The 27,509-nt window shown below is 39.4% G+C and overlaps 1 protein-coding gene across 5 annotated transcripts in view; it reads left to right on the top strand.

Moving 5' to 3' along the window:
* PIK3CG (phosphatidylinositol-4,5-bisphosphate 3-kinase catalytic subunit gamma) overlaps nt 1-26,275 on the top strand; it is a 34,082-nt gene extending 7,807 nt beyond the window's left edge. For 4 of the 5 annotated variants that reach the window (XM_004382603.2, XM_023737052.1, XM_023737053.1 and 1 more), the window contains exons 3-11: nt 1,385-1,450; nt 1,563-1,788; nt 3,234-3,337; nt 5,223-5,369; nt 6,841-6,931; nt 7,932-8,062; nt 9,265-9,376; nt 10,197-10,354; nt 22,964-26,275. In XM_004382603.2, the coding sequence (XP_004382660.1) occupies nt 1,385-1,450; nt 1,563-1,788; nt 3,234-3,337; nt 5,223-5,369; nt 6,841-6,931; nt 7,932-8,062; nt 9,265-9,376; nt 10,197-10,354; nt 22,964-23,242 (1,314 nt within the window). In that variant the 3' untranslated portion in view covers nt 23,243-26,275. Of the gene's footprint in view, nt 1-1,384; nt 1,451-1,562; nt 1,789-3,233; nt 3,338-5,222; nt 5,370-6,840; nt 6,932-7,931; nt 8,063-9,264; nt 9,377-10,196; nt 10,355-18,792; nt 22,876-22,963 lie in introns of those variants that run through there. The other variant, XM_023737054.1, reaches the window with a different exon arrangement.
* The last annotated feature ends 1,234 nt before the right edge of the window (nt 26,276-27,509 follow it).

Raw genomic sequence — 27,509 nt, 5'->3', positions numbered from 1 at the left:
GGGTTTCTCCAGTCTCTTTCAGGCCAGTAAACCTGGTCTTTTTCGTGTGTGTTAGAATTTTTTCTACATCCTTCTCCAGCTCTATCCAGAACCCTTTGTTGTGATCCCGATCAGAGTAGTCAGAGGCGGTAGCCAGGTACCATCTAGCTGTACTGGACTCAGTCTGGTGGACGCCTTGGTAGCTGTGGACAATTAGTCCTTTGGACTAATCTTTTCCTTGTATCTTGTTCTCTTCATTCTCCCTTGCTCCCGAAGGGGTGAGACCAGTGGAGTATCTTAGAAGGCTGCTCACAGGCTTTTAAGACCCCAGACGCTACTCACCAAGGTAGAATGTAGAATATTCTCTTTATACACTGTGTTATGCCAATTTAGCTAGATGATCTCCGAGACCATGGTCCCGACGGCCCTCCGCCCAGCCATTCAGTCCCTCAGGGAGTTTGGATGTGTCTGTGGAGCTTCCATGACCTTTCCTTGTACAAGTTGTGCTGGTTTCCCCTGTATTGTGTACTGTCTCACCCTTCACCACAGACACCACTTATCTATTGCCTATTTAGTATTTCACCCCACCCCTCCCATCCCTGGTAACCAACAAAGATTGTTACTTTTTGTGTGTGAACTTTTTGGTTATTTTTCTTAAGTAATAGAGCTGTTACCTAAGTCAACATTCTCTACATTAACCAACTGATACGAAACTACTAAATACTGAAAATAAATACCAAGTTATACCTTAGGAAGCATACAAAATCAAGGATTTTCAGACACAAAGCTCTGTATACAACATAGCATAGCGAGGGGTCATGATCTGTCTGTGTGGATGAAATCTAGGCCTGCTGTTTACTTGCAGTGAGAACCTGTAAGCCAGCTCAGTGTCTTGCCAGTGAGCTGACAAACACATATCTTGAGAAGACGGGAAGCTGTAGGAATTTTAGGATCTTCACATCTAACAAATATTTTTCTCCTTATATGTACTGTAGTTCCACTGTCCATTTTCTTTTCTCTTACCATCACATTTAGAGATTTGTTATAGCCATCTTCATCTTTCCTCTCTTCCCTTCCAAGAAATCAAGTAAGTCCTTAATTTGAGCAAAAGTCCTCGCCTCTTCACCTCTTGAAGTTATCAAAATCACATATCTGACTGTGAGTCAAGAGTTCTGGCTACTAATCCCTCTTCTTGTCACCAGCTGCTCTATGACCTTAAGCAAGTGGTTCACTCTCATCCTAAGTAACCTCAAAGAGAAAGGATTGAATTTAAGTGACTGAAAGATTCTTGTCACCCTAGCCATGAAAACCCACTAAGGTAGAGCACCAGTTTTCGCCATTTCCTTTTTCCTGATTTATCAACATAGAATGTAGTCCTATAAATGTCAATGTGTTTTTCCTTTAGGCTGTGAAATTTGAGCCATACCATGACAGTGCCCTTGCCAGATTTCTGCTGAAGCGTGGTTTAAGAGTAAGTACTTGCATTTTGATAATAGTATGACATTTCAAAAGTTAGCAAGAATAGACTGATAGACCTAGAGCAATAGTCATAATAATTTCAACCTTCTTGTTCCCACTTTCAGAACAAAAGAATCGGTCATTTCTTGTTTTGGTTCTTGAGAAGTGAGATAGCCCAGTCCAGGCACTATCAACAGAGATTTGCCGTGATCCTGGAAGCTTATCTGAGGGGCTGTGGGACTGCCATGCTGCACGACTTTACACAACAAGTCCAAGTAATCGAGATGTTACAAAAAGTCACCATTGATATTAAATCACTTTCTGTTGAAAAGTATGACGTCAGTTCCCAAGGTACAGTTCCTACATTTCCTTGGTTCTCTTTACAAATGCCTTTAACTCCAAATGCTGTTGTCCCTATGAGTCTCTTCCCTCTGAAAGACAAGTTGCGTTTTCCTAAAGGCAGCCAAGAACACATTTTTAAATCTTCGGTCTACATGCAGTGAGCACATTTAAAGTTCTCCTTTACAAGTTAATAATTTATATAATTTATCTGTATGTATTTTTAATGATGAAGTTGTAATAACAGATATGAAGCTCTTTGAAAAATTTTAAAATATTATGCAAATGTAAGGTAGATTTTTTTTTTTAAGAACAATTGTACCCCCACCAAAAAAAAAAAAAAATTAGGTATTTCCAAATCCGTATGTTTTTCTCTCCATCTTTGAATATATGCATACAGTTTTCAACTGTTTAGTCTTTAAAAGTCATGAATTATTGAGAAGTATTTTAAATTTTTTGCATTTCTTCATGCGTGTGTGCGTGTGATATATATATATTATCATCTCCTCTGAAGCTATTTCCAATATCCTCTTCCTGTCCCTACCCTAGGAAAATTAATTACTCCTGTGCATTCCCATAGTTTTTGGCTGACACTACATTTGTATATTACTACATTAAACTATGTAGTTCATACTATATTTACTATGTAGTCATTAGTACATCTTTCTTATCTGTTAAACTATATGAGCCTTGAAGTCAGGGGATGTCTCTTATTCACTTTTATATACCTAGACCTAGCACTATGGCTCATAATGGATGGACACTTACTAAAATACTCAGCCAGTATTTTAAACTTCTGAATATTTTAAATTTCTACATTTGCCCTTTGTTTCTTTTCCAGTACACCAATAATGCTCTCTCCTAAAAATAATAATGGTAATAATAATCTTACTTACTTTTGTTTCTATTATAAGTAAGAAACGGAAATTTTTGCACTGGCCTTCATAGAGTAATTTTTAATCTAAGGATTTCACCTTTAGAATTTTGCGGCTGTCATATCTTCATGAAACTTAAATTCCTCTTTTGAAAAAAACTTAAAGAAATGCAGCCCAACTCCATGTAATATTGTCTTCAAATATCTGTTTCCCAAATCAGATGGCAGTTCAAAGTTTCACATGTTGTAATGAAAACTACAGCATTAATTCTTTAGCACTACCCTCAGAGCATCCTTGTCTACCTGACTGTATGGGGTCTGTATGCTATTTCACATATTTTCACATAGTTGTATCCCCCGTTGCAGTATTTGTACATAGTGACATTGCGCACACTAAGCCAACTTATCTTGCACCTCAAATGGTCAGTTAGTTCCTCAAAGGCAGCGACCTACCCTCTTTTCTCCTGTTCCACACCAGACCAAATGTACCGAATGCTATGAATAAATTAGTACTCAGTAAATGTTATAGATAATATTGATTTCTTGAACTCATATAACTTTTGTGTGCTTTTGACAATTACAGTTATTTCACAGCTTAAGCAAAAGCTTGAAAACCTGCAGAATTCTAATCTCCCTAAAAGCTTTAGAGTTCCATATGACCCTGGACTGAAAGCAGGAGCACTGGTGGTAGGTATCAGCTTGATGTCTCTGCATGGTCTTTATGGTGTAGAAATGTCTGTGCATGCTTTGATGGCCCAGAAGTTTAAAGGCTAACATTTATGTAGAGATGGGGACACTGAAGAGTCCAAGATGGACTTCTGTCAAGCCCTTCTCTAATCATTTGCCACTAAAGGCCTCAGTATGAGTAAACATCCCTTCCATTTTGTTTTAAATAAGCCTTATTGAGATATCATTTGTATGCCATAAAAATTTTCCATTTTAAGTGTACAGCTCCGTACATTTAAATGTATACAATCTTGTAATCACCACCACAATCAAGATATAGAACATTTCCAACACCGAAAAAGTTTCTTTGCAGTCAGTTTTTTTCTCCCAGATCCAGCCCCAAGCAACAGCTCTACTTTCTATCATATAATTTTGCCTTTTCTAGAATTTCATTAAGTGGAATCATACAATATGTAGTTTTTGTATCAGGCTTCCTTCATTTAGCCTACACTTTCAGATTCATCCATGTTGTATGTATCAGTAGTCTTCCTTTTTATGGTTGAGTAGTACCTGCGTTTACCTGTGTTTTATTGACTATACAAAGGCATTCAACTGTGTGAATCATAACAAATTATGGATAACACTGCAAAGAATGGGAATTCCAGAACACCATATTGTGCTCATGCAGAACCTCTACATAGATCAAGAGGCGGTCATTTGGGAACAGAACAATGGTATATAATGCATGGTTTAAAATTGGAAAAGGTGTGTGGCAGAGTTGTACTTTTTTACCTTACTTATTCAATCTGTATGCTAAACAAATAATCCGAGAAGCTGGGCTATATGAAGAAAAACGTGGCATCCGGGTTGAAGAAAAATTCATTAACAACCTAAGATAGGCAGATGACACGACCTTGATTGCCAAAAGTGAAGATACATCTGACCTGAAGCTCTTACTGATGAAGGTAAAAGACTACAGCCTTCAGTATGGATTATATGTGAACATAAAGAAAATGAAAATCCCTACAACTGCACGAATAAACATCATGATAAATGATGAGGATATTGAAGTTGTCAAGGATTTCATTCTTCTTGGATCAATAATCAATGCCCATAGAAGCAGCAGTCAAGAAACCAAACAACATATTGCATTGGGCGTATATGCTGCAAAAGACTTCTTTAAAGTACCAAAAAGCGAAGATGTCACTTTGATGACTAAGGTACGCCTGTCCCAATCCATGATATTGTCAGTTGCCTCATATGCATGTGAAAACTGGACAGTGAAGAAGACCTAAGAAGAACTGATGCATCTGAACTGTGGTGTTGGCGAAGAATGTTGAATATACTGTGGACTGCCAGGAGAATGAACAAATCTGTCTTGGAGGAGGTACAGCTAGAATGCTCATTAGAAGTGAGGATGGTGAGACTTTGTCTTGCTTACTTTCGACATGTCATCAGGAGGAACCAATCACTGGAGAAATATATCATGCTTGGTAAAGTAGAGGGTCAGCAAAAAAGAGGGAGACCCTCAATGAGATGGATTGACAGAGTGGCTGCAACAATGGGCAACATTTCATTTTGTTGTTATATATGAGGTCACTATGAGTCAGAGCCGACTCAATGGCACCTAACAACAGCAAGTACCCCATGTATGAATATACCACAATTTGTTTTCATTTACATTTTGAGTAAATACTTCGTGCAATAGCTTGGTCAGATGGCAAGTTTATGAGTGGCTATACAATTTACATTCCCACTAGCAATGTATGTAAGTTCCAAATCATTGAAAATAGTTTTTCAACTAGAACTTTGTCCTGGTTGTATATAGTGATGGTTTATATGAAGATTTGTGTCTCCACAAAGTATTTTCACTGTGTGTAGAAAACATGTGGCCACTTTCTTACAGATTGAAAAATGTAAAGTGATGGCCTCCAAGAAAAAGCCCCTGTGGCTTGAGTTTAAATGTGCTGACCCTACAGCTCTGTCAAAGGAAACAATTGGAATCATCTTTAAACATGGTGATGATCTGCGTCAAGATATGCTAATTTTACAGGTACACTGTTGTTAAGAACCTTTTTTTCCCCCCAATTATCTGAAAAAAGCATTCTGTATTAGATCTAAAAATACCTTCTACTGATTCTAGCTTCCTTTTTTGTATGACGAACAGGGATCAAAGATTACACAATAGAGAGTTTTCACTTGGGGAATATGGCTGTGGGCCATTAGATATGCAATCTGGTGAGCATCATAACTCTATCCATTCTGAGAAGATGCACATCCAACAGATATACTTACCTAACCTCTTTTTTACACACACCATTTCAAGTTTGGTAACAGAAAATAGACATATTTTCCCCCTGCACCCACTTTATCCATATTCATAGACATATCTACACAGCCATAGATACATCTCTCTTTAGATATACTTAACACATACACAGACTCATGTGAATGAAATGATGGGAAGGAGAGAAAAGAGGAGCAGGTAGGTGGATTGGAGAAGTCACACAGTTAACAATGAGACTTATGGATTACTAGCACAGAAGGTGAATGGTGAAGGTATCGATGCTAATTATTTTCATATTTTCTAACATTTCTGGGTAAACTTTAGCTTTGCAAATCTGTAAAGTAATAATCTCCATTTTCTAGTTTTTCAATGTATAAAGGTAACATATTTCTGCTGAACATATTTAATATATTTTAAATAAGCATATGATTTATTTAAAATAGGCCCTAGACAAAGCCCTTATAGATATATAAAATGTAGCGTATTTAAAAACTGATCATATTTTCAATTTTTCTGTTTCTGTTTTTATTTCTTTCTAATATGGAAACAACAGTACCCTTGCTTCCCTCCCCCGCCCCCAACAATGGTATATGTATTATCCAGAGGTATTTAGAATATCCTTCAGAACTTTTGAAAGTTTATTAAATTTCAAATAAATCTGTAGAACTTTTTTAATTATTTGAAGGTGAGCACCTCAAAAATGCAAAACAACACTATATAGTTCCTCTCATTTTGAGGGAAAATGTACTTGCCCGTTATGCGCTTCATCTTCTTATTGAGGCACAAAGCTTGGCAGCAAAGGGCAGGTTATTTAAGCTCTCTAAGTCTTCGTTTCTTCACCTACAGAATGTGGATGATAATCATATCCACATTACAGGGTGAATACACTTAGTAAATGTTAGCTATCATTATCAGTGTTATTGTTGCTTTGATTGTAGCTTAAGAGAGTAAAATTTAGTAAGGGTTTTAGAATGGAACATGTGGGTACATAGATGATGAAACAGGGCTAAAGCCTTACCCCAAAAGACACCCATTTATCCTTTTCCCCAAGGTTTAAAACTGGTACCAAAATTAACAGGCTCCCAAAGAAGGGGAACTTGAGTATTAGGATGATAAATGAAAGTAGCCATTACTTAGTAATTTATGTTTACTTACATGTCTTGTGTTATCAGATAGGGAAAAGTATATTAGATAAATATATATTTATAATGGAAATGCTTTGTGTTTTGATGCCCAGATTCTACGAATCATGGAATCCATTTGGGAGACTGAATCTTTGGACCTGTGCCTCCTGCCCTATGGTTGCATTTCAACTGGTGACAAAATAGGTATGTGGTTACCTCAGGAGATGAATACACCACTCAGCTAATTTAGAAAGATCATAATTACTTCAGTGTATGATCACAGTCCATATAAAAAGGAAGAAAATATTCCAAGGCTGGTGGATGTGTCTCTAAATTTAATATGGATATGTTGAAATTACATGAATACATGATTCAAATCCTTGTGACTATACATGGAAAAGATTTTGTAAAAACTTGTTCCCTCCTCTTCTCCACCTCTAAACTTTAATTCAAGTTTCAATGCACCTTAAACTTCTCTCTCACCAAATAACATTTAAAAATAGATGGAAAGATCTGTCACTTATTGTAATATCCCAGAATTCACATTATCAAAGCTATTGCACACTCTACTCTTAGGTGCTTTTATAGACATTTAACATTTTAGTTTCAATCAAACATATTTTTATTCAAGTTTCTGATTTGAGAACTGTACAAAACCATTTACATTTGACCCTGTAATGTATAAAAGGAAAAAGAACAGATTGCCAAGTGAGGAAGGATATGCTCGGCATGTAAATGCTTTTATTTATTATCATTGAAAGACAACTCTTTCCTTTTTCAATTCAGGGATATTGAAAAAAGCATGTTCCACACAACTTCCATATCCCCCCCTTTTCCTTCTCCCCCTCCTAAGAACAAAAAAAGCACAAACCTGGAAAACAGGCCTGTGATCAGAAAGCCCTCTCTCCTTCACTCAACAAAGAAATACCGTATTGTTACGCAAATAACACACGCCTTCTATGTTTGCCAACCGCACCCTTCCCCTGCAAGGTATTTTCATAAGCGCTGCCATGCCATTCCTCTTCCACATGTTGCTGTAAAAAAATCAGCATAGCACACATATGAAAATACCTTACAGGGGGAGTGCAGCTGACAAACAAACTTAGAACGTGCGCGTTATTTGTATAAAAATATGGTAGCCGTTCCTCCTCTGGGTCAGGCACTAGGCCCCAATCCACATCAAACTCTATGCATCCTCATGTAGGAATGATCGAGATCGTGAAAGACGCCACCACAATTGCCAAAATTCAGCAAAGCACTGTGGGCAACACGGGTGCATTTAAAGATGAAATCCTGAATCACTGGCTCAAAGAAAGGTGCCCTCTTGAAGAAAAGGTGAGCTCATGTGCTTTCCCACTCTAAAGGCTCCTTATAAGCTGTCATTTATATAGCAATAGTGGTTTCCCGTTTTCAAAGGATCTACCAGCGTCATGCCTCCTGACATGATGGTGAAGGCCTTACTTCTGAGGTTGTGGGGGTTGTTAGTTCTTTCCCTGCAGTGACATAGTATATGTGTAAAACAGAGGCGGTCAGTTCAGGACTCAATGACCATTTGCCTCTCCTATGATTATCAGGCATGCTTTGCATAAAATTTGGCTCTGTAAAATATTAGCACCTTTTATGGCTATCTATCTTTGTTGTTCAGCAGAAAATTTTAGTTACCCATGTATAAATTAGGAGCCCTGGTGGTGCAATAATTAAGCACTTGACCGCTAATCAAAAGGCCAACAGTTTGAACCCGCCAGCGGCTCTGCAAGAGTAAAGACCTGGCAGTCTGCTCCCATAAAGATTTCAGCCTAGGAAACCGATGGGGCAGTTCTACTCTGTCAGTAGGGTCGCTATGAGTTGGAATTGACTCAATGGCAAACAACAACAAAATGTATAAATTCTTTCCTACCTGGGAAAATACCACATACCCTATAATTTATAATTTACAACTGCACTGTAATCTAAATGGTAAATTATGGATGCTGAAAATGTCAGTTCCACCATCCTTCTGAAGTGCATATGCTGAATCCTTCACAAGCTGTGTGGTTAGGCTGTTTGGCTGTCATTTAAAGTTCTGCAACACAGGCTTAACACTTCTCATTCGTGTGGTTAACAGCCTTTTGGGGAGGAAATATAATTAGTAGCATTTATTAATCTGTTGTACACGTGGATTTGTGAACTCATGCATACTGTAAGTGGTCACAAGCAAAACATACCATCACCAATGAAGAAGTTATTGTGGGCTCGGTAGAGGTGCTGGCAAGTGATGCATGGAGAGGAAGCAAACCTTTGATTAAATTACCGTTGCCCTTTGACTCGGGTTTTCTCCTTGTGCTTTCGTGATGTATTGGATCTTCACCTAAAATGTAAGCAGAGCAATGAGAAAGCTGGCACTTAATTAACAGAAATAACACTAAATGAAATCGAGCATTGCTCTTGCTCTTTGAAAATGGTTTCCAGAACACTGTCTTTTGGGGAGTAATTTATAATAGATTCATGCTGCTCTTTGTAGATAAAACACAATTAATATTCAGATGCATTTTAATTAGTTTCAGGCAGCAGTGGAGAGATTTGTTTATTCCTGTGCTGGCTACTGTGTGGCAACCTTTGTCCTTGGAATAGGAGACAGGCACAACGACAATATTATGATCACGGAGACAGGTGAGTTTATTTGTGGCATAGTGATATTTAAATGGAGTTCAAGGCTGGAGCATGTCGTTAGAAGTCATTACTAGGAAGGGGCACAGATAATGTGATCACCCTAGAGAGACCGTCCACCTTGAAGACCAGGGAGTGGGTAAGGGAAAAAGAGGCAGCAAATGAGACTTAGGAATGAACAGTCAGAGAGAGAGCAAAAACAAAAAAAACTGGGAAAAGGTGATATTTCAGAAGCTAAGGAAGAGGGGAGTGATCAACATCAGATTTGCAGAGAAGCAACAAAAATACCTTGCAGATATTCTTAAATCTGACCCACCCCTCACTGGTTCACTGTCCGCACTGACAGTGGTCAGTATGGGCCACCAAACCATGAGATTTTTCTCTATAAAATTTGGGTCGGTTTAAGAGTAGAATCTGGAAAAAGCATTAAATTGAGGCAAATCATTTACTCTATGTGAGAACCAAAAGAGATAACACATGAGAGGGTCTTAGGCATAATGATGACAGATTAGCCAGAGAGTCTGATTTATGTTTCTAAGAATGATTCTGAGAATTTGTTAATGGCATTTGGCTGTCATGTAAAGAACACCCAAAGACTATCAAAAACACATTTGGTTCAAAGAGGGCTCTGTGAGTACTACTTTCACACACCTGCTCAGACAAAAAGTATCAGAAGCTGATGAACAATGTTAAAAATAGCTGTCTTGCCCAAGATAGCTCATTTTCGGGCAACTTAGAAACTACTTCAAGAAGTAAACATACCAGAGTGTCGTTACAAGCACTTATGCCAGCGTAATGATGTCAAACATTTTCTTCTCTTAAGGAAATCTATTTCATATTGACTTTGGGCACATTCTTGGGAATTACAAAAGTTTTCTGGGCATTAATAAGGAGAGAGTGCCGTTCGTGCTAACCCCAGACTTCCTGTTTGTGATGGGAACTTCTGGAAAGAAGACAAGCCCATACTTCCAGAAATTTCAGGTAAATTGCCTCCCTCTTCATCACCTACAGTGAACACCAACCAGGAGGCCGGAAAGTCTGCAGGGCATGTAGCCCTCACCTCTCATTCCACCTTGAGGCTGGCCTCGCCTCAGCACTCTGCTGGAATGGCAGACTCTACCTCCTCCCCCGTCTCGTACATTCCTTCCCCAAGTGCAAAACGACTCTTCTCAGTAATCCTCGTACCAGAACCAAACAGCAGCTAAAACTAATTCATAATCAGTGGGATTGCAGATGTTCTTAGTTGCTGTGGAGTCAGCTCGACTCATGGTGGCCCTAAGGGTTGCAGAGTAGAACCGCACTCCATAGGATTTTCAAGGTTGTGACCTTTCGGAAGCAGACTGCTTTCTTATGAAGTGCCTCTGGGTGGGTTCTAACTGCCAACCTTTCCCACAGTAGTGAAGTGCTTAACTATTTGCGCCACCCAGGGACTCCCAGTCAGTGAGACTGGCAAATAACACCAGGGTGACGCTGGTACTGAAGGGGGGCTTTAAGGAAGAGCTTCTGCGGAGCAGGTTTAGCCATTGAGTATTTATGCATTCAGGACATTGGCTACCAGGAAAAAAACAAAAACAAAAAAAACCCAAGCCTGTTGCTGTCGATTCCGACTCATAGCAACCCTATAGGACAGAGTAGAACTGCCCCATAGGATTTCCAAGGAGTGGCTGGTGGATTCAAACTGCCGACCTTTTGGGTAGCAGCCAAGCTGTTTAACCACTGTGCCACCAGGACTCTAGGACACTGGCAAGAAGACTCAAATTTTACCTAATTTTTTTTTAGGACTTGCATACAGTTTTGAGCTTCTCTTGATTTTTGCTACAGGTGTGTCTTTATCAAATTACTACCACAGGGAATTCTTACTGCATTGCCATATGCTTTTGTCATTTTTGTAAAGGATTGTCCCTTCTCTCATTTGAAATCTTGTCAGCTTGACCACAGGTTCTACAAAGCACTGAGGATCATCTTGCTTACCTGTAAACAAGCTCCTGCATGAGTCTACCCACCTTCCGGGGGGTGGGGGGGATGTTCAGATTCTTTTTCATTTCTTCTAGGTCTGCGTCCAGTTTTGACTACCAAATATTTCAAATACCCAAGGGGAACATTTTTCACACGTGCAAATTTAGTAACTTAAATGAACACAGTTCAGAAAAGTTGTACTTACTACCACAAATGCACCTATACAAACATAAATACAGGCAAAAAGTGATTGCTTCATATGTGCATTTGCCTTGGGTTCCGTTTAAACATGGTTTGGTTTGCACTCAGTATTTCAGGAACAAGTCTTGTCCTCAGACTCTTCGTAAGCCCCAGAGGCCTTGGGAGATAACATGGGCCTTCACGTTCAGTGGAACAGGAGCCGGGGCATATCGTTTTGAAACGTGTCTGCTCTTGTTTGCTCTCCTGTCTGATTCTTGGTTTGGTGATTACAAGATTTGCCTTCCCACAGTTCCAGTGGTGTTGTCAGAGAAACTGAGATCTCTGTGGCCAGATGGTTTTAGGATTTCAGACTATTTCCAGGTCTTGACACACTTCAGTCCTGTTTTTCTTTAAAGTTACAAATCACAACTTTTGACAACTTCCTGGAAGAGAAAAATGGTTCCATAAAAAGAAAACCCTGGAAGAATTTCATCATTCAAAGGGGGAAAAGCATTCAATGCTCTTCTCCAGGGGAGTGAGGTTCATCTGACCGGCTTAAGATAAACAGCAGTAACACTGCAATTTAAAGAATCAGACAAAAGCAAGGAATTACCGGGCTCTTCTGTTTCTGTATATATGTTCTCTTCCTTTTTTCCACTGGTTTTACCTAGAATGACTGCCCGTCTTTCCTGTTGCTGACAACATTCGCACATGCCCCTGTAGTGCCCATGTCACCCCTTAAAATCCCAGCAGTTCTTCCCCTTTAACGTTCTTTTTTTTTTTAAGTTCCAAAATATTCTTTAATGAAAAGATTTTTGGCATGGGGAAGCCTAGGAGAGGCTGCCTCCCCCTATAGGCAGCTTCCTGCAAGAAGCCTTTGTAGAGTTTATCCTCCTGGTCTGGGAGCATTTTCCCATCCTTTGTTACCAAAGCTTGTTTCTTATGCTGTTAAAACCTCTCACTAAAGCAACATCCAGATTGTGTGCGACACTAAAAACACACCTTTGTCAGTGTTGCTGTACGTGGAGACATCTATATTTTGCAGTGTTTCATACATTTTAAGTGCCTGTGAATATATGCACAATGAGCCTTAAACACAGATACAGCATAGCCTATAGCTGAAAGGATAGGCTTTGGAGCAGACAAGGAATTTGAATCCTGGTCCTACCACTTAATAGCTGTGTGTTTGGCACAAATCACTTAACCTTTTAGAACCTCAGTTTTCTCATCTGTAAAGTAGGAATAACACCTCCCTCATGTGGTTTTCTAGGGATTGTTTAAGTGGTATCAGTAAAATGCTTAGCCCACTCTCTAGACCACAGCAGACACTCAATAAACAGTAGTTTAAAGATATCACAATGGATCTTCAAACTTTGAAAACTTTTAAAGTCGAGAAACTCTTTTCGCAATGAAATCTTAGGCAGAACTGCAATATGTAAAACATGAAGAAGCAGCATTGTAGGTGGCTAAAGAGAGCAAATGGGGTCCAAAACTCTGCCTGTCCTGCCTCATTCCCTGTCCCCTCTTCTACATTCTTTCTCTGCCCATTCCCCCCATCTCTGCCCATTCCTCCCACCCTCCTCACTCAGCAGGAACCAAGCTGAACACCACACTATTAAATTATCTATATGCCAAGTTTATAAAGTTTCCAGCTTGATAAAGACAAGCAGCAAGCTTCTTCATTTGACTCAGACCTTGACATAACTTTTTTACATACTGCTAAGCCTTCCAGGAAGGCACTCTGGTGGTGCAGTGATTAAAGTGCTCAACTGCCAACCGAAAGGTCAGAAGTTTGAACCCATTAGCCACTCCGAGGGAGAAACACGTGGCAGTCTGCTTCTGTAAATCCTTAGAAACCCTATGGGGCAGTTCTGCTCTGTCCTATAGGGTTGCTATGAGTCTCCCTCATGAGACACACTGCTCGACAGCAGCAGGTTTTTGGAAGCCTGCCAGAAAGATTCTCTGTTCCTTAGTTTTATGTTTTCTTTTTGAGTTGAAGTTCTTCAGGATCAGGGACTACATCTTCTGTCAAACTTTCTGAATAGTGTCTCAGAATCTTGTATAATAGTATAATAAAGCTGTCATTTTTAGATAAGCTAAAGAATGTTGTATATATTTACATTTTGAATGAAAGATGCCCTCATCTGCAGTGATTCACTAATTCTGAAATGATAAGGTTAATGAATACATGCAGCATATTTGAAGAACCTGTTAGGAAGGCTGGAGAAAAGTTGATCTACTTTTTGTTAAGGGTGGGATAAGCCTTTTCCGCAAAGAATTAAAAACATGCCTAGCTAGCGGTCAGGGGATGGAGGATAGGGGAACTGAAAAAGAAAGGTTGCACTAAATCCCACCCTTCTTTCCAAGGTAGCTAATTCAGCACAGAGCCATATTCATCAATTATTTCTAGAATAGACGAGAGTTCAGGAACAAACTGTAATTAGACAAAAAGATACAAACAGGGCTTCAAACTGGTTCCTTCAAGTTCGAACCCCTGCTGAGAACTTTAATTTCCACCCCAGGTATACTGAATCAGAATCTACATTTTAACAAGATCAACAGGTGATTCTTATGTATAACTTCCTGGGAATTGTTAGAAATGCAAATTCTCTGAAAGGGTTGAACCAGAATGAACCAATTCGAACCCCTGGACACAAAACCAAGGCCCACCATCTGAACTCAAGAGTATCCGTTAGCCTTGTGGAACAGCATCCTACACAGGGTGCTAAGCTGATGATATATTTGGATGATAATGATTTTAATAAATTAATTCTTCTGAGAAAAGTCTCTCCCTACTGAACAGATGAAAAAGAAAACATGTTTTACCTACTACTTATTTACTTTAAGCCACTTTGTTTTAAATGTCAGTGAATAGTTATAGAGCATATATAACATACAAATACATTTATATCATTGGCCAATGAAATTCAGCTTCCTCTTTTATTTTCATCTAAGAATGTAGTTTTTTTCTAATATTAAAAACAAAGCCAGGAAAATATCTAAAATATCAGGAAGATATCAAAAAACCATTATTCCACCTTTCATGATGACACTGTCAACATTTTAGTGGTTTTCTGTTATGTATTTGGTCTTTTAGAAGGTTGTAAATAAATCAGACTTTGGTTAAAAACTGAATTTTAAGAAAAAGAGATAATGTTAGTCCCTAATTTAAAGCCATTCGGTGGCTTCCTGTATCACTTGGAATACAATCTAAAGGTCTAAACTTGGTCTGCAAGGCCCTGTGCACTGGGATCCTTGTCCCCTTCAGCCCCTCTGTTCCTTCATTTGCTGACTTCTTCCATCACAGTGGCACTCCTCCGCCTCTTCCATCATTCCAGCTGTTCCTCTGCTCAGGCCTTCTCCAGGAGTGCCCCTCATTGCCCTTTAGGCTTAAATGTCATCCCCAAAGCAGTCTTCTATATGAGGCCCCCTCCTGTTGTTCTTTGCCTATGCACGTTTGCTTCATAGCATCTATCATAGCATAGAACTATTTGTACTAGTTTGCTGTTTGTCTTTACCGTTTTCAGACTATAAGCTCTATGCACAAGGCCACATGGGACCTGTATCCCCACACCGGCCTGAGACATAGTAAGGTCTCAGTGGGTATTTGCTGAGTGAAGGAGTGAATGCTGGAGGGGCAGTTTCTGCAGAGGGTGGGAGTTGGATCGGTCTAGATCATCTTTAAGGCTTCTTCCTTCCCTGTGATATGCCATATATTATGAATTAATAAAACAGCAATTCATGTGCAGATTGGTCAACCACCATCACATGGAAGTTTATAAGCCTTCAAGATGCAGGCTGAATATCCATACATCAGAAAAGGAAGTATACCTTCTCCTTACTTATTGACTATCTCATTATCTGACATTTTGCACTTACAACAATAGTGAAAAATCTACTATCCAGCTATTTTATGCATTAACGATGTATGCCAAGGTGCAAGGTGAGAGTAACACTGACTGTAATGGTTAAGGTTATGTGTCATCTTGGCCGGACCATGATTCTCAGTAGTTTGGCAGTTATGTAACAATGCAGTCATCCTCCATTTTGTGATCCAATATGGTAATCCTCTATTTTTACATAATGCCAATTTTCACATAACAACCTGGTCTTTGGAACATAACCATGTTGATAAGTGAGGAGTGGGTGTAAACCTAATTATGAAACCTAATGGTTTTTTAAATGATGGAAATATTTGAATATCATATGGTCCCTATTCACATTCTTATAGAGATTTCCTTACAGACATAAACATTACATGATTTTCCTAATCAGAATAGTAACCCATGCCAAGGGAAATAGGACATGCACTGTTACTAATTGTGCATAAGTTCAATAGAGGACAGTTCTCAAAGAAACTGAACAGCTTGGTCTCATATGAACAAGCATTTTGAAGATATTGTTTGCACACAGTAGGAACTAAGCAAATGTGTATCAAATCAAGCTGAAGAAATACAGGGGCCAGAAAACACCTTTACAAGCACGTGTTTACAAAGCAGTTTGATGAGCATACTTAAAAGGCACTTACCCCTAGATGTCACTCTTAAGAAGCGTTTTACAGGAGGAAAGTCTAGAGCCCATTCATTGTGTTCTTTTAATTTAGGATGACTGTGGAAGTTTTCTTGCCAGTTCTATCAGGCCTTGCTGGTTGCCAATGCTGGCAGTCTCTCCATGCCAAGGTGTACCCAGGTCCCCAACCTGCAGGCTCGTCCCATGCCCAGTCTCTGTAACTCAGGAAGTTAAGAAACTTACTCAGCAAAAGTCCGTCTTTTCTGTGGTCTCCCTCTAACCTTGGATCCCAGATTGTTTGGCCTGCTTCTGCCGCAGTTCCTCCACCAGGGCCCCTGCTCCATCCTGCCTTTTTCGTTGCCGTTGCCGGAGACCCAGCCACAGGCACCACAGGGAACCTGTCACTCTTCTGAGGACTCCTCACCATGATTCCCCATTGCTCTTCTCTGTCTCCCTTTCCTTTGTGTCGTAGCCCTCATGCTTGTCTGTATCTGTAACTATTTAGACCTTTACCCTGCCAGGCTGGACTTTCTCAGCCTCCTACTCCATCATGTGTAGTCACCAAGCCCTGTCCTACCATATTCGAAATAGAACGCTAATTCAACACACATATATTAAATACATACTACATTTCAGGCACTGTATCAGGCACAAAGAAGGCCCAAGTACTGCCCTAGGCAAGGCAAGATGTCTTTGCAATTTAATCCCCTTCAAATACTAGTGTTCCTAATTCATCTTGAGTTTGAAGCAATGAATCTTGCTCAAGATTGAGCTTGACTTCTGAACATTAGCATCCATTCATCATATTTACCAATTATCTACAGTGTGCGAGGCACCGTGCTGGGTACAGGTGATGCACAGCAAAAGAGATGCACACACAGCTTTGTGCTAAGGGATACTTTGTGCTAAGAATTTCAACAAGAGTTTGCAGAGGGAGCAATTAGTCTTGCCCTGGGGGATAGAAAAGGGTTTTTCAGAGAAGGAAGTGTTTTTATCTGGGCCTTATAGGCTGAGTTCAGTTTTCATTTTGCCAGGCAGATGCAGGGAGGGGAAGGAACATCAAGGCAGAAAGAAGAGCATAAGCAAGGGACAGAGGTCGAAAGGTTCATGCGGTCAGTATTTAGGAAAAGTACAGCTGTCCAGTCAATGGAAGATACATGTATATGGGAGTGTGTAGTGGAATCTGAGTCAAAAAAGGAAATTTGGGTCCAAATTGAAGTAGTACGTGGTCTGGGTTAGGGGGACAGAGAGCAAAGCAGTCATTTGGAACTCAACCGGTCAATCACAAATTACAAGTAAAACCTGTGACAGCCAGAACTCAACGGCACTGCCTTGTTTTCTGGGGTGTTGTGCAAATTTTCTGCCTTTGACAAGGTGCAGTCTTACCAGTTTTCTGTTGCTTGTTTTAGTGGAAAATATTTGAGTTTTCCTTCTCTGACAGGTTTCCACCTTACACAGGTTCTGGCTTTAGCAGGTTTTACTGTAGGAGATGAGTTTATCTGTCACATTAACCATAACATACTAAGCTGAGAAAGGATTTCTTCTTGATATTTGTACCCTAGCCCACTAATTAGCCTGAGCTCAGTCTCCCCTATCTCTAGTCTGAAGACTCTCATCCTTCACCCTCTGTCCATGTTAACCATTGGGCAATGCCCTCTGGGAGGGGGCCTGCATCAGCCATTTGTAGGAGTCTCAATATGTTGGTGTGACATCTCCCCCAGACGCAGACTTGTGTGGGGTTATAGAATTGTCAGAACTTGGATAAGCTTGCCAAATGTAATCACTTTTCTGGAAAAGATAGGAATCTAAGACTGGAGAGGAGGCCTTGGATTGGATTATGTGTTAGTCCAGCATGATACAGGGTCACTCGGTGCCAAGACGTTAGATCACTATGACTTTTTAGCACTGATTGAGAATAATCTCGCAGCTGGCACCATTCCCTGACTGTTTAGTTTCTTCTAGAGAATTGCTTTGTCTACTATAAGAATATTACCAAGGACATTGTTCCCATGTTACAAAGTATACTCTATAAATAATCCTTTTGTAAAATTTCTCTCTGATCTTAGTTTCTAGAAAAGTTGTGTGTCTCCTAAGCAAATAGTTTTGTTTGTTTGTTAATCTTCTAAACACAGGATAAAGTGACCCGTTAGATTTTCATTTTGGCTAGAGAGATATTTGAAGACTGACCATAACAAGTATAGATAGGATTCGTGATGTACATTTTAAATTAGTCTCTTCCCCAAACCCATTGTGGATCCTTTCCTTTGTTCTTCCCTTTTGTTTTTCTACCCACTTCTAATTAATTTTGACTTCTGTATACCCAAATGATCCACCTTAAATCCTTTTTTGGAACAAAGTTGGAAGGTAAATACACACACACCTGCGTACAGGCTATTGAGAATATTTGACTAAAGTAGAACAGTTTAATTGTGGCTTTTAGGTTTCTGATGAACTTCTAGCTAAATATTTGAGAAGACAGCAGTATAGCTCTGTCTGTGGTACATGGGGCTAGTCTGAGAAACATTTTTAAAAAGCCCTTAAAGAATCCTAATTCAAACTCAGCAAATGCATGGCCAAGTATCAGACACATTCTTCTTCCAGATTTACCAGAAAGTGCCTCCTGCATTATTAGGTCTACTCATCAGTGATCTTCTCTATTTTGCCAAAACAACTTTTAAAGATATTGGCTAGCCAGTAAATTGATTGTTTATAAAAAATAAAAGCCTCTGCGTTGGACTGAAATATTATTTTTCTCCACTGTTTCCTTTCTCTAGCAGATGGAGGCAGCATTACCATTTAAGAAAAGCAAGTGGACAGGAACCCTTCTTTTCATTGAAGAATATTTGTGAATTTTTCTTCTCCTTCTCTCCCCTTAGCCCTAGAATCTTTCCCTGGAGTTTCGGTTTTATGGTACTGAGATTACTTTTTCATTTTTGTAGATATGTACAATAGTATTTCACTCCCTCTCCACTGCTAGATAAGAATGGAAGAGTTTGGGTTTTAAGAAAAAGTAAGCCGATTCCATATGATTTTGGATAATCTAAAGCAGCCACAGTTAATCAGTGTGTAGAAATTGGTAGATTGTGTATACAAAGTAATTTGTTTTCAGTTTACTGAATTGATAGTTGGGACAGTTAACAAATCAAGTCAGAATTTTGACCCTGAAATGGTGATGAATTCTTTTGTTCCTAAGATTTATGGGGGTGGTGCTTTGTAAAAACAAGCCTTTCTTTTGGTACTAGATGTCATAATTAAGCATTTGAATCAACTATCAAATTAAGAGCAGATGTACTATGTAGGCTCAATATATTTATTAGCTACCAATAGATAGTGTTCTACCTAATAACATATAAAGTTCCCCACACTCATTAACAAGTAGACTAAACCAAGTCCCTGAATCATACTCTTCCTCTACCCCCTTCTTCTCCACTTGAGAATATAAAGCCTTCGGCATGCAGTTAAGAGGGAGAGAATGAGGATGTTTGAGGCCAGTGTACTAGCAGCTCTGGCAGTGGAGAAAATTCTTTTGCTATAGCCAGTAACTTCTGTGTTTTCCCCTGAGCTCCTGGAGCCACATCCTCATAGTCCCTCACAGGCCTTTGGCTGAGGTGGCATAGTCAGGGCCCTCTCACAAACCCTGCGGCAAAGGGCAGAAATGAAACTTGCATGGCCTTCGCTGGCAGAGAGCTACTCAGCTGTGCCCCTGAAGAGAAGAGAACCAGCTGCAGATGTAGCCAGTGTGCTATATGCTTCCACTGGCTCACCCACCTATGTGGGCCAGCGTGAAAAGAACCCTCCCCTCGGCACTGGTTGGAGCAAGGCGTATCTCCCACTCTAACCGCCTCAACCCCCAGGTCTCTACTACCTAAGAGGACATTTTGGCCAGTGGTCTGGGTGGGAAGGTGACCTCCTCAATGTTTAGAAGTGTGTGTTCAATAATGCAACCTCTCATACTTTTAATAATAGTCAACATTTGCTTTACAAATATCTCATTTAAATCTCACCACAACCATATGAAATGGATATTTATTTTCATTCTACAGATGGGGAAACTGAGGTACAGAGAGGTTCAGTAACTTCTCCAGTGACATACAGCTTGTTAGTAATAAAACCAAGATTTGAATCCAAGCAGCTAGGCATGACTGTGTGCTGTTATCCACTGCTCCACACTGCCTTTTAAGCGAAGGATAATTCAATCTGTACCCAGTCTCTTAAGTCTGCGCAGCCAGTCAGAATTTGGACATTGTGTCTGCCTAGTGTGTGGCGTGCAATTAAATTTGGGGAGGAAGTTTCTTTCTCAAAGAAGCAACCCTTCTCTGTGAAAATCAGAGCTAACCAATAAATTAGAGCCAGCATAAATTCCTTATATGTGTGAGATGGCCTTCAAGAGAGGCAGGGCAGTTCCTTTCCTTGTTTGCTGCAGAGATGGGGGAATCAGTATGTCACGGTTCAATACGTATTTACTGAGCACCTATGGATTGGTGTTAAAGTAACTTAGCTTCACATTAATCTTCTGTCTTGAAAATTTTCTATTAAAAAGAATTTGACCACACTGTGGGCTCACACAGCAAGGGGTTTGCCTGAAGCCCACGGTGTACAGAAGGATAGAACATAATTGAAAATAAAAATGTACCTTAATTCAAAATCAAAAGGCATCCCTGTCTATGCCCTTGTGAAAATTGTGCAAGTTGGCCAATTAATGAGGCTGTTCCCTGGGGTGAAATCTGCACTTAGCCTGTGTAATTACCAAGAAACGAGAAGAGACCTAGGTGGGTCTTATGGATGAGCAAAAGAAAATGATTTCTGGGCCTAAGTGGAGTCATTAAGAATGCAAGAGCACTAATGTACTGGGTCCAGCAGCAGTGATGCCTGGGCCATAGCAGGAAAAGTCTGAGCAGACATTTGAGTCTCCTGCTTCATCATAAGCAGAGAGTAGATGCGGAGACAGTCTATCCTCCATGGTAGGGAAGGGAAGGACCAACACTGAAGGAGCCCTCCCTATGTGCCAGCCTTGTGCCAAGCATTTTATATTAATATTGTCTCACTTCATAGATGCCAGAATAGTCCAGTGGTTTTTGGGCTTGGAAAAGAAATTGTGGCCAAGGCGGGAAGAAAGAGCATGAGAACTTAAAGCCAATTGCTGGTGCTTTTCCTGAAGTACAGTCAACTTTGGTGGCCAGTGCTGCACGGTGCTTTAACACAGCACGTCCCAGCCCAGGCCCAAGCAGGACCCTGCTGCAGGCTCCATATGAAGGCAGTGCTGAGCCCCACCCTCTCTGCTCAAGGTCTCAATTCCCTACCACTGGCCTAGGTCCAGTCCCCACACCCATTTTGCCAGGTACGTTAACCTGTAGCTCTCAGCTGAGTTCTTGCCTCACCCTCTGACTTACATTTAGTCTTCCAGACTAATAGTGATGATAATACCAAGAGCTAATGTTAATAAAGCCCTTGCTACGTATTAGATCTTGGGAAAAGCATTCTGTGTGCTTTATCTTATGTAGTCCTCACAACAACCGTATGAAGTAGGCACCATCACTATCATTCCTCTCTCCTCTCCAGTTGCAGTCAAGTCGATTCTGACTCATGGCAACCCCATGTGTGTCAGAGTAGAATTGTGTTCTATACGGTTTTCAATAAATGATTTTTCAGAAGTAGATCGCCAGGATTTTCTTCTGGCACTACTGGGTAGACTCATACCTTCAGCCTTTTGGTTAGCAACCAAGCACATTAACCGTTTGCACCACCTGGGGACTCCCTCACTGTCATTAGCATCCCTTCACACGGATGAAGAAAAGGAAGTTAGATAATTTGCCTGACATCATAGAAGCTCCTAAGTGGCTGATCTGGGATAGCCCCGATCTGCCTGTCTCTGAGCTGCCTCGGACACCATGGGCAAACCACCTCTGGCTTTGACTGACTTAAGAACACCCTACCTTGGTGGAGGTCACAATCACCCATCTTACACAAACCTGCAGACAGAAACCAGAAATGCTAGTCAAATCTTGATACTCTCCCAGCATTCCTTCAACACTGGAAGGGGGCATGGGACCTAGTTATACTATCGTTATATATTCATCACCTTATTTATTAATTAAGATGCCAACGTCAAATCATGCTTTGTGGAAAAGAAGACATGGTATTGATACTTTTTAACTCAACCATAAACACTGAACATGAATTTCGTTTAAATAGTCATCACTTACTATATGGCAGGCATTGTGCTACACAATGAATCAGTCTCAAGAAGATCATGGTCTAGTGGAGTCAGATATTTAACCAAATACTTAAGAAGTGGATTGACTTACCTGTATAATGGCCTTGCTCCAAGACTTTTTGGGGAGGCATAAGCCATAGTTATTTTTTAAAGCCCTCTCTTTCACTCAATATTCAGAATTTGTATTAAAATTCCAAAGTTCTTTCAATAATTTTGAGAACAGACGGTGAAAAGCTAATTCATATTTTCTTATAATAGAACAAAGTGTAAAATAAAAATGCAAATGAACTAAATTTCAAATACAACATTTCCATCACTTCTTTGGATTGATTGCATCAGCTCTTGGCAAACATTATTTAGTCTTAAATAAAGCTTATTGATTACAGTACAGTGTTTAAAAACTGACTCATTCCTTTCAGAGCCCACAGAAATTTCCATTCTCAATTTCCTAGGAAAGAAATGGAATTAAAAAGGTAGAGTAATAAATGAGACTCATCTGTATCACTTATCCTTCCTTGAGCATGCTGTGGATATATGCAACTACAGTAAAGTACTTAAGAGATTATAAAAACAGTTTATGTTCTCACCAAGTTTTTTCATCTGAGGCAGGGCACCTACCTCATCTGTGATGGTTTCTTTTCATGGTATGTAAATTCCAACACAGCCCAGTGATCTTTGGCCCACTTAATTACTATAACTACGCTAACAGTATTTTCTCCTCCTCTATCCAGGATGTCTGTGCCAGGGCTTATCTAGCCCTTCGTCATCACACAAACCTACTGATCATCCTGTTCTCCATGATGCTGATGACTGGAATGCCCCAGTTAACAAGCAAAGAAGATATTGAATATATTCGAGATGCCCTAACAGTGGGGAAAAATGAGGAGGATGCTAAAAAGTATTTTCTTGATCAGATTGAAGTTTGCAGAGACAAAGGATGGACAGTGCAGTTTAACTGGTTCCTACATCTTGTTCTTGGTATCAAACACGGAGAGAAACATTCAGCCTAATATTTTGGGCTAGAATTAAAAACAAGTTACTATCCTAAAGCTTTAAATTAGCATGTCAGGCATTGAACTTGGATTTAAAATGTAATGGAACACTGAAAACTGGCACTTCAGAAGTATATCTCTTTTCCTAGCTGAACTCTCACTAGAGAAAAAAACTGTCATTGCTGATTGTTTGGTTAGGTAAAATTCAGTGCTTGGCTTATTTGCAGGTTTGATTTTTCTCTGTTTGTCTCAGTGATACTGGAGAATATTCTAAGTTAAATAGACTAATGACTTCCTTTTTGTGCCTGATGTTGTGACTATCGTATTAAATTGGGTGATTCTAGAAATGTTAGAATAATTGGTGACATCTATTTTCACTGGATTTTTGTTTACTCTCAATTTTGGTTATCCCTGTGTTTTGCGAGCTCTTTACAGAAAAAAATGCAGTTACTGTAACCTTTGTCTTGCTCCTTAAAAGATGCTTCCAAACATCCCCTCAGTGTCTACAGATGTTAAAAGCAAGAAAGGTTAGCTAGTCATTTCAATGTCTTTTGCAGTCAGGTTCTTTCACAGCGTACAACTGAGACGAACAAACCTAAAATGGAAAATCTGAACCTTTGTGCCTTTACCCTTCTCTGCTGGTCTGGTTCAGGATTATGAATGTGAAAAACAGATGAGACCATTTGTCTCAGCTCTGCCCACAAGAGCGAATTATCAGGTACAATTAGTGTAGCCTTCTCTAGCATGGGAAACAGGAAATAACTAAAAGGACTCATTTTCTGCCTTACATTTTCCACCCTCCCTTTCTCCCTGCCTCGTTTCTTTCTAGACTCCCACCCTTACACAGAGTTGTGAAATCTTCAAGGATACCTTTACCCTAGAACTCAAAAATTCCTTGAGGAAGAATTTCTCCTTTAGCATTACTGGAATTTTAGGTACTTGTTTATAAAGACATTTAGTAGAGTTTTTTAAAAGGATATTATTAAAGGAGATGTTCTAGAAGATACAAATTAGTTTTTAAATGCCTTAATTTTAAATTCTGGTCTGAGAGGTGTTTTCTTTTTCTTTTCTTAATTTTGTTTTCTTTCATTTTTAATGGAAGAAGATATTTAATATCTAAAAAGTACTCCAAGTTAGGAAAAACACTACTTGTCCTATCCACCTCTAGTTTAAAGAACTTTTAAAATTCAACACATTCTTCAGATGTCCTAAAAATAACTAACATGTCTTCTTTAAAGACTATTTTAATCTCTTAAATATTTTGCTATTTATGGTCAGTGTTGTTTAACCTTAGAGAAAGATCATTAAATTATTTATAAAACATTTTAAAATTACATATAGTTAATACTTTACATAGAAATAACTCCATGTGAAGGGTATCTAAGAGTTCAGATATAAATAGATGTTTAATTTTTATATTTTCTAAACAGATGCCTGTTTGACTTTGGTGTAGCCCAAACCTTGATTTTAGTGTATGCAGAAGCCCAGTGTATCTCAACCTTGACTGCAAATAACAATCACTAGGGACACTTTTAAAAAATACCCTTGCCTGAGACCCATCCCCAGATTATAATTTAATTGGTTTGGGATGGGGCCCAGAGAGCAGTATTTTTTTCTAATTCCCCCAGGTGATTCTCGTATGCAGCCAGGATGGGAAAGCCCTGCATGGGCGTAGGTCACACCACTTCCTTGCCCATCGAGGCTTTCCCCAGCTCATAACATGTCTAGCAAGAGTACCTCATTTTTGACAACTCGTCCTTTTAAAATCATGCTGCATCATCTCATACAGAGGATGAAATGTCTATTCCTCTCTGTAAATGGAGGGTAGATATTTTATGTCATTTTTAGACCAGCTATTCCCTACCATTCTTTTGAAGAAAGCAGGAAGAATGACGCTTTCTAGTTCAAAAGCGCATGTTTTCATTATTCTTATGAAGAATAGCCAAGCTCAGACCTTGTACAGATTCTACTTTTTATATGAATTGCTGAAACAGTCATCTTAATGACAGACAGTTTACAAGAGGAATGTATTTATATTTAGCTTATTGACATGTGTGCATATATATTTGGTCTTCAAATGAACAAGCTCTTTCGTTATGCTGATTGTATGTATCACACTGGGCTTGAGTCTTCCATATTCCATTGAAGACATAATTTCCAATCTATAGATTTGCAGATAAACATAAAGCACCTTTGTGTGCTTTCTTCCTTCATTCCCAGTGAATCACATGACCAAAAACTTTTATGCCTTTGCAAATGTTATGAACTAGGGTTATCCTGGGGATGATGGGGAGAGATTTTTGGAAACTACCCACAGTTCTATCTTCAATGCCAAAAAACAGAGATTACAAGTCAGATGATCCAGGTCAAAGCAAGTTTTATGTATGTATATTCAGGACCAGCTACATAATTTGTAGCATCCAATGTAAAGTGAAAATGGAGGGCTCCTCGTTCAAAAATTACTAAGAAGCGTAAGATGGCAACAGAAGAGCATTAAAGCAAACCTTCTGAGTGCAGGGCTCTGTGTGACCGCACAGGCCGCGCGCCTGTGAAGCCGGCCCGTGTGTATCTAAGTAATAGCTTTGGTGCTCAGTTTTGCACGTGCAGACCATGTCCGGATGGGTGCAGACAAAGTGCTCAGATCAAAATGTCATTTCTGTTCAAACTGAAATACCTCACCTCTATGGCTATATATTAGGACTTAAAATACTGGTCTCATTGCGTTTGGATTGGAACAACAGCCACTAAAAAAACAAAGCAGGTGTTTTAGACCTACCCCTGTATGTCTGCATCTGACTGGCTTTAGTGATACTTTGGTAGAAGTGGGGGGAGAAGAGACATTATAGATAAAAGATAAAAACTCCTAGAGAAAACTCCTGACTTTTAATAAATTAACTTTAGTAAATACATATTTTTCAAGAGATGAATTACCAAAAAAAAAAAAAAAAAAAGTCTCAACATAGGAATTCTGCAGCATAATTTGGGATGCTGTCCTGCATTAAATAATCTTGTGAAATAAGTAAAAAAATGAAATAAAAATTTAGAAATCAAGTGCATGAAGCAAATTCTGGTCTTTATTTGGTATGCTTGGCTCTGCTTGCCATGACTGTGAATTGAACTGCCAGTTACACTGTAAAGTATGAAGAAAACAACAAAAAAAGAAAATTTGGATTTTTAAGAGGCCTGCTGTCCTCTTTTCTATTTAGTCTGAACTAATGATTCTAGTCAATAAATTTGGTTCTAGGCCGGGGACCTTCATATTCTCAAAGATTAATTTTCAGGGTAGGTGCCTTGGGGGAGTCTAAAGTGCTGAGGGCCCACACGCCTGGTCTAAAGTACCTACTCAGAATACTGAGACAGACCTTCTTCTGGGTTGTCCAGTTCTCTCCACTTGCAAGTATTTTAATTACAAGTTGTTAAATGTAAAATTAAATAAAAGAAAAAAAAATCTGCCATCATGTATTCTGTTCACATCATTTAGTCTCTGACAGGCCAGTCATTCCTGAAAGTCACATTCTTTCTTTCAAGAAATCTTTACCAAGTATCTACTAACTACTAGACACTGCTAAATACTGGAGCTTAGAATATGGGCTAAGACTGGCCCAGACCTAGTCCTCACAGGGTTTATAATATGCTGGTAGTAGCCAACACTTCATAATGGGTGTCAATAACAAATGTTCTGTGGGGCCTTTTATAAGTAACCCTGTTTGATATTTTTTGCTGCTACCAAAAATATTTCATTGCATGAAAAAATGTGACAAAGTGCTAAAATTGTTACTACATAAAAAGATCCCATAATTCAATATGCAAAAGATAAATACCCAATTAGAAAATACTAAATTCACCAAAAAAAAAGAAATTCATGTAGCCAATAAGCATGTGACCAAAAAACCAAACCAAACCCGTTGCTGTCGAGTTGATTTCTGACTCACAGCGACACAGCAGAACTGCCCCATAGGGTTTCCAAGGAGCTGCTGGTGGATTCGAATTGCTGACCTTTTGGTTAGCAGCGAAGCACCTAACCACTGCGCCACTAGGGCTCCAAGCATATGACAGCAGACCACAAATCACTACTGATTAGACAAATGCAAATTAAAATCACTTAAGTTCCTTTCCACCATTAGATTAGCAAAGATTGGGGATGCCCAGAGTTGATAATAATGTGAGGGAAAGAGCACTTTATCACACTGTTGAAAACAATCCAAGCTGGCAAATTCATGCATGGTACTTTCACAAAATTTATCAAAATCAACAATGTATCAATTTTCTGACCCAGCAAGTCCAC

The sequence above is a fragment of the Trichechus manatus genome, unplaced genomic scaffold, assembly GCF_000243295.1.
Source record: "Trichechus manatus latirostris isolate Lorelei unplaced genomic scaffold, TriManLat1.0 scaffold00096, whole genome shotgun sequence".
NCBI lineage: Eukaryota > Metazoa > Chordata > Mammalia > Sirenia > Trichechidae > Trichechus > Trichechus manatus.
Note: the sequence above shows the minus strand (reverse complement) of the source record. Positions and strands in the feature narration are given on the sequence as shown.